Source organism: Cynoglossus semilaevis, chromosome 12 (genome assembly GCF_000523025.1).
Source record: "Cynoglossus semilaevis isolate Cse_v1.0 chromosome 12, Cse_v1.0, whole genome shotgun sequence".
Classification (NCBI taxonomy): Eukaryota; Metazoa; Chordata; class Actinopteri; order Pleuronectiformes; family Cynoglossidae; genus Cynoglossus; species Cynoglossus semilaevis.
In genome coordinates this window covers 14,128,728-14,137,075 of record NC_024318.1, presented here as the reverse complement: position 1 = coordinate 14,137,075, position 8,348 = coordinate 14,128,728, and the positions used below count along the sequence as shown (strand labels likewise).

At 41.4% G+C, this 8,348-nt stretch overlaps 1 protein-coding gene across 2 annotated transcripts in view; it reads right to left on the bottom strand.

The window, feature by feature from the left end:
• The window catches only part of ptk7b (protein tyrosine kinase 7b), a 65,226-nt gene extending 57,062 nt beyond the window's left edge, over positions 1-8,164 (bottom strand). For both annotated transcript variants that reach the window (XM_008322315.3, XM_008322316.3), the window contains exon 1: positions 7,404-8,164. In XM_008322315.3, the coding sequence (XP_008320537.1) occupies positions 7,404-7,536 (133 nt within the window). In that variant the 5' untranslated portion in view covers positions 7,537-8,164. The remainder of the gene's footprint in view (positions 1-7,403) is intronic.
• Positions 8,165-8,348: the final 184 nt, after the last annotated feature.

Sequence of the window (8,348 nt, the reverse complement as noted above, 5' to 3'; positions counted from 1 at the left end):
GTGTCTCACACGCTTTAGCACCAACCCTGGAACAAAAAGAGGGGTTTTCCTTTCTGAAGGCAGGCCTGCCCTCACCGGGGCCTCGCACCTGCCCTTCAGCAAAAGAAGTTGTCACGAGGATTTATAACTGTCGGCAATTTCTACACAGTGTCAGACTAGTAAAAACATCTGTATTCATCACTTTAAAAGTGAACATGAAACCACAGGTTATCACTAATGGCTGATAAGTGATCCAGCTCCAGCAGATTAGACAGGATTATGGTTAAAGGCGGTCAACAAATGTCAGCAGCTGCATCCGATACTAGAAAAATATGGGACTGAAAAGACAGTACATCTATCTATATCTAGGTAAAGAAATACAATTGGTTTATTAAGTATCTATTTACCCCAACATGTGATCTGCAGTCACAGGGTTATGATGTGCATTTAAGACCCATATCCACTCTACATAGAATCTATACTGGGTTTCTTTTTTGTTCTATACCACTATAGCAATATGTGAAATTATATATGAACCAAGGTGGATTCCATGGCATTGGGTGTGGACACCACAATTATCTCTGACAATCTGACAGATTAAAATAAATGCAGTGAAAACCTGTTTGATACAATGACAGAGGAAAAGCTGGACTAAACAGCAAGGGATAATGTTACAGAACTTATTACAATACTATAGAAACATAAGCGGCCACACGGGGACAAAACAGTTGTTGCCTCACAGCAAGAAATTTCAGATCCAAGATGTAGAGATTGGGGGTTGGACCAAGCACAGACTGGGAATTCACTAAAGGCCATATCCCTTGAACCAATTGTGTTAGGTTTTTTGATGGTGTTGACACTGATGACTTTGCTCAAGGGTTCTTCCAGGAGCATGTAGATCCAAACAGGGAGGCTCAGTGGCCAGGCAATAAACATGTGAGTCATAGACTTGTTACAAATGTGTTTTAAATTTAGATTCAACAATTCACAGGGTCATTTTCTGTACAGCTGCAAAGGAGTCTGATGATCCATAACATCAATAAAAATGTGCAACTCTCATCAATATAGCACACTGCTTGAATTATTAGCTTATCCAAGATATTCATTAAAATTACATATTTAGAGTCATCTACATTGTAGTCTTGATTTCTGGCAAATTACAGAGTTCCTCTGAAGCTGTGTCTCAGTAAAGAAAGACGTCGAGTAATTGGAAATGCCACAGAGAGAACTTTGAGGATAACACAACAAAGTCAGCAGTATGGATGGTTGGGGTAGAGGCTAACCAACCACGCTGTCTGCCCAGTCCAGACAGGAGACAGATCTGTGCAGGAAGGCACCAAGTCAATAAACAACAGAGATCCATCCAGACGCAACTGGCAACCAAGAGAGGCAACAGACCAACCACGGCAGGAAAGAAGGAAAAAAGAGACCGAAATCTACTAGGACCGACTTCAATCACAACCACAGGGTCCAACAGCAGAGTCAGCACAACCACAAACACATGGGCCAACACGCATGCTCGTCTGTCTCTCTCTCTCTCTCACACACACACACACACACACACACAGCAGCTCCAGTACATGGGTCATTAGGTGCAGCAATCATCTTTTAAAGTTGCTGGACTCGCAGAGAACTTTGTTTAGTTGGCATCACATGAAGCCAATAGGGGCCACAGCAGAGGGAAGGTTGGTTTTTACGAGCTGTGGTCATTTTTGTGGGTTTGAGGTAAAAACATCAGAGGCGATTTAATTTACCACACAAATGAACAAGGGTTGTTCAATATATCCACATACTCCCTCGAAATGGTTTGATTTGTGATGTTTCTGCCAATGTATTTGGTTTTATTTGGCAAACCGAACAATGCCTGAAAGACACTCCAAACAAAGCAGAAAATGTCAGTAATTGACAAAAAAGTTGAAAAGGAATACTTCTCAGCTGGTGCCTCCTTCATATGTTACCGTGGTTGCTAATCACCATATTGTATGATAGGATGAGATTAGCATCATGCATACAGTTGGACTAGAACCTTCAACTTTCGAGGTGCAATACTAGCAACATGAGCTACAGCCACACCAGTGAATCCAATAAAATAGAAAGATTTAAAAGCCAGGTCTACACACGTTTGTGTGTTTTGGGAGGACAGCACTGTTCAGAACTCATTGTGACATGATTTTATAAAATTGGAACATTCAAACAATAAGGACCCCAAATCTGTGATGCAAGGCGGCCATGATTGCAATTTACAAGAGCGCACAAGAAGATCCTCCCCGGGGAGATGAGACCTCTATAATGGAGTGAGAGCAAAAGGCACATACCAACCGGCTGAGAAAGATGACTCCCTAGTTCAAAAGGTTTCGACTAAACCTGAGTAAACATTGTCTGATAAATGATCAGAAACAAGAGCCATGGGAGACCTTGAGAAATCCTCCCAAGTCTTACAACCTGTGCTACCAGTCAAACCTTCTGAAGGGAACAAACACAGAGAGAACTCGATCATATTATTGTACTCTATATATCAGGCCCTTTGCAGGGCATTGCTTTTGTTCGGTTGTCACGCTCAACTCTTTGTGCACGGGTCATGTTTGCAGACCTGGAAACTGTTCTGGCAAATAATTATAACAACCAACAGTTCGGCCTCAAGTAACAAAGACCTGCAGAGTACTGCAATTAAAGAAGAACATCTTCTACTTGAACTTGGTTTTAGGAGAGAAACACAAATGTCTCCAAGCTACTTGATATGAAAAAACTGAATTCTTACCAAAGCTTTTTCTCCGTATTTCCTCCATTGGGTAAAATGCTTGAGTAGAGAACAACTGCATGTCCACTGGAGAATTCCTTTTTTGGAACACTGCAGAAACGTCTTTCACACCAGGTCACATCTCAGGTCACCTCATCTCAGGGCTGTAATTGACTCATTTTTAAATGTCCTTTTACCCCGGAAAATAATTTATTCAGATGGAGCTATAATAAAAACCTATAAAAAGCCTATAATTAAAGCTGCTATATCTGAAAAGATGTTGATATTAATCTTAAGGAATTACGAATGAGAAAATATTCAAATATAACCTAACCCTTAAAGTGGATGCATTAATCTGTCAGTGTTTTACAAAATGTAGCTAACAGCGCAGACAAATTTAGGATGTGCCTTTGTTTCTTCTCCTTTAGTCTGAAAAGTCAGAGTACTGAGACTGTTGTGCAGACAACAGCTGCAGGCAGAGGTAATAACAGCCAAGAATATGGATTTTTAACTAAAGCAGTGGCAGGTGAACATGCCAGCAAAAAAAAAATATGGAGACAAAAAATCCCAGATGGCATCAGTCTGGAGCTACAAACTAAAAGACTTCAGATACTGTAAGCTTTGAAGGACTGTGTACTTCATGGAATAGAGGAGTTATTTGTATACTTCAAGGTTTAACACCATCCTCTGATTCCATGTTTGGCAGGAGCATACTACACAGGTGCAGCTCATTGTGAAGCTTTGGTTGTCAATTTCTTTATGCAGTGTACAGAAAATAAATTCAGACGTGTCAGTAATGTAGGTCGACTACAAAAAGCTTAGAGTTTACTCACTGCTGCTGTGTTTACTGAGAGATTGATCGATAATAGCTGCTGTCGTCAACAAGTTCACAAGTAAGTTAAAAAGAAACAGTGTCCAGCACAGTCTAAAGTTCTGTCAGAAACAAGAAAAGAAAATTGATGAATCACAATAATTCCAGATTTTACAAAACCATACTTTTCTTCTTTCTGCAACCCTGAGATTGAAAGTTTTGCGCTTGGAATGAATGAATCTGTGTAGTCAGAGCTGACTTTACATTTTGCATATTACTTACTGGATTGTGTAAGTCGTTTTGACACTGATCCATTAACATCCACTGTTGTTTTATGCCTGCGCCATCACTGGGATGTAAAAGACCAAGGAGATTCCCAAGGTAGTAAATAGAGGCTGGATTTACTGCAGATTTTCATCAGCAGGTTTGACAACACAAAGACTAAATGATCATAAATCCAAATTATTTTTTGTTAAGCCCAGTAACGCAGCTGTGCTGTGATGAATAGAGATCAAACATAAAGGTTGAAGAAGAAGAAGAAGAGTGTGTGAGGATGTTGAACCTTTGACATTGATCTCATCGGCAGATTGGCAACAGGCCCAGTCATTTTTTTTAAACATAAATACTACATGAATCAGGCTTTGATGAAGACGACCAGCAACTAGAGACGAAAAGAGGCAATAACCGAGTCAATAGGAGAAATTTAGCATTAAATGTGTGTTCATTTGCTCCATAAGTGGCTTTAATTTACTCTGAGAGCTGCTCCACAGAAGAACGCTGTGGTTGAGCTTCAAATAAAAACCAGATTGTCAGAGACAAATAGTCAAAGCTGGGTGATTATTGTAAAGCTATAAAAGAAAGAGAAAAAAATCCTGGGTAAATATTTGACCACAGCACCACAGACTACAGACGGGACACCCCTCCAGAAAGATGACATAGGGACCTTCATGTGGGCGGAATGCCACAAGAACTCAGTGTTCTACGCTAGCGTGTCCCCTGCAGTCTGTTCAAATGTCCAGTGAGAAAAGAGTGAATAAAGAGTCTCATCATCATAGGATGAAATATGTTTCAGAGATGAAACATCTATGGCTCATAGATGTCTTTAAACTAGGGCTATCAATAGATTAAAACCAAAAGAATTATCGTGATTAATCAAGATACGTGAACATTTGAAAAATGTAAAAAAATGATTTTTTTTCTCCGTGTCTGATGCTGGAGCAGAAATACAAATAACAGCAAGTTGATGTATGTGTCCCATGCCTGTTTTTATTTATGACTAATCCAAAGGACATGATTGATAATATAGGAAAATGTTAAAAATAATAAGCAAAAGTATTAATTAAGATTTAGCTTCATGGAGTTGGATTTTAAGCTTGACTGTTCATCCTGACGGTGCCTTGAGGAACGTGTCACGTTGCTAACAAAAATTCAGCAAAGCTGTTGTTCAAAACAATAAAAATCATTACATTATAATAATTATTGCTATTGGATACGCAGAGTGTGTCAATTAAAATGTGGTAACTTTGATCTTGGATTAATTTGACAAATGAACTAACATAATAAACATTAAAGTTCTGAGCGCCCTTCTTCAAACTCTTCCAACAAACAAAATAGTATATTTTTTTAATGTTTTTCTGAAATTTGGGGCTTTTATTTGACAGCACCTGGCTTCCATCTTCTAAGCACAAACCCTGGACAACCTTGGTCTGCCCTGCCGCTGCCTGCAGACAGAGAGCACATTCATCCCAGAAGTGGGCACAGTGAGGAGACAGGAGGTGGTGGGGGTGGCAGCAGACACACTCCAGCTTAGAGGAATGTTTCAGCCACTTTCACTGTCATGGCCGTGTTGAAGGCACAGGCAAACAAAGGCTGTGTTGCCCTACGCTTCAGTCTACATGTGATGATCAGATAAAGGTGACTTCGTTTTGACATGATGATCGGTGAGTTAATAAGCCTGATCTTTGGCAGGATAGCAGCATTCCTTGCAGAAACTAGGAGCGATATTTCCCTGGATTTTCTCCACACACACTGCAGCTGAGGTTATGAACTTTTAAAAAGGCGCTGACAATGTGGGAGGGCATTGCATCATGTCGATTTGTGTTTTTTCTTCTATGAGCAACAGTCAACATAAAAAGAATAAAAAAACACAGCAATGCTCTACGGGTGTGCGCATGAATACTAGCCATTAGAGCACATAGGGAGGCAGGGACTCTGGGTGGGGGGAGGCGGGGGGGGGCTGCTCAAGGTACATCTATCTATCTGTCTAAATGTGCAAACAGATAACAGTAATCAGGTGGTTTGAATCCAGTGTGTAGACTGAGGATGAGATGATGTTCCCAGGAATGTGTTATGACATGGAAAAGCCATGTTCTGTGATGGATGGGAAACGGCATCAACGATGCATAAATGACGTCTGATGCAGGAGTGACTGGACTGACGTGCAAAAACATGTAATGGAATACAGTGTTGAAAAGTGTTTCTGTAGAGTCAGCGTTTTGATATGAGGTTAAGAAGTCAGACTTTAGCAGAAGGCGGTGGGAACTATCCAAGGGTTGGGGGTTTAATTGCAACTATGTGTGAATATGTCCATGAGCAACCCCTCAGGAGCAATCCATACCACTAGTATTCCTCAAGCCCATTCAGGAAATGAGAACGTTTACACCTCCCGTAGACTGTAATCTTATCTTTTTAGGCTGTGGGGAATCAGAGGACAAGTTCAGTACAACTCTACAAGATGACTACTGACTGTATCAATTCTAAATAGATATTTATTGCATCAGCATAAGAAGCAGTACAATTATATACTGTATATATACGTATATAGCAGTTGCCATTGTTTAAAGGTACATATCCACTATATCTTCAAAGAGACAGCACAGAAAAAGACTTTCTTGGACAATCTTTCTAATCTCGTTTTCCAACTTTGGCCACTGGAACACATTAGACTTTCTGTTTTTAATAGAACACAGTGTAACTGGACTGACGTGCAAACACATTTGCATGGTGTATAACGTAAAAACACTAGCTTTTGAAGATGGAACTCAATGGGGGTTGAAGGTACGACCGCATCAAAGTCCCCAGAGCACTTATCCCTGGTTCAGCGTCACATCTGAGCCAAAAGGAGTGGTTTCAGTCCGTGCCTTCCAAACGGCAGTCACAAGTCACCAATTAAATAACTGCAGTGGTGCACAGCCGAAATTCACCCTTTTTTTCCATTCCTAACAAAGATATGCGTACTCGGCCCATCCAAGTGCAGTTGTTGATGTTATCTTTTCAAACTGGTGTAAACGGGGGAGGGCAACCGTGGTGTGCCCCCTTCCCCCTACTGCCCCCCAAAAACAAAATGTACTTTAAATTCCTTCCTTCAATGTTAATAAGGGTTGAGTGTAGCTGTGAAGCAATGAATGAGAACAGGAGTGTGTGGCCTCCAGTATTCCTCCTGTGGCACCATGTAGTTAACACACAGACTCACTGTGAGCTTCTTGGTTAACACCAAACTTTGAAAAGATGTTATATTTATTTACAACAATCACAGATTATGACAAGGCCATGTTTTATGTTTCTTAAAACCTTACAGTATTTCTACAACTAATATAAGTTTTTTTTTATTATAAATAAACCTTATGAATGTTAAATACTTTTGGATCACAATATGATGTTATGAACTTTACTTGGGTTAAAAGAAACTACATGAGGTGACCCAGACCCGTGCGGGAGGTCTTGGCTCAGTCTCTGCCTTAGAAACGCATGGAGATCATGGTCGGACTGGGGTTCCAGTGATCGTCTACATCATATTGTTTATCTTCGTACAGTCACTTTAAACACATGATGATGCACCGCCCTTAATAAGTGAAGAGTAGATATTTAATGACCAACCTTGGAGGCAGAAAACACCGACGACGAACATGGCATCCATCTGTGTTTTGTTCCTGTTGAGCGCAGCGGGCTTTCTCCACCTCCTGCTCCTACCTTCCCACCGCCGGCTTTCACTCTCTCCAGGCGGGTCCATGCGTGTCCTGATGCCGCTCCTCGGTACTTCTCTCCGGCGACAACTCCTAAGAAACAGTCGGTCGTGTAATGAGAGAGCAAGCTAGCGGCGGAAGGAGACGTGTGTCGCGGTGTGCGCACAGGTAAACTTGCGTCCGTCACTCGCGCAAGTCTCCGGGGAAAGCAAACAGAGAAGCTCCAGCTGAGTGTTGTGGAGACTCAGCACCAGGAACAATTCAGCAGGCACATGTGGAGATGGACGCGCCGCTTCACCGACCAGCAGCGGCCGCACGAGCCAGTGTACGTAATTTACGTGTGTGTGTGGGTGTAAGTCCCGGCCAAGAAAGAGAAGCGCGAGCAAAAGTTTAGAATCAACTTTAAACTTCCATGTGTCCCACGACAGGGTGTGAAGCGGTGAGTTTAGGCCGCGGAGATTCGTGGAAATCCGGTCAGTGTGTGCAGAAGTAGTCCGTCCGCGTCCAGAGCCGCTGAGCAGAGGGACGCTTCAGACCACAACGAGAGGGAGTTTCACTCTCTGTGTATGTCTCCGCGGTGATTCCAACTTGGCTTCCTCCCACTACCACAGTGAGAGTTCTCTACACCAGGATCAATGACAGACACACAAAAGATGCGGGTTCCGGTGTAGATCTTCAAAATACATGCACCGCTTTATAACGTAAATTGATTTATATGAAACAAAACAAGTAAATTATTGTTGTATGATTTTAATGTTATCATAAGCAGATTTAACACACCTTGAAGAAAGTTGTCAGCTACAGCAAATAGAGGCACACACAATCTTATTAATAAAAACGTTATTATATTAATACCGCT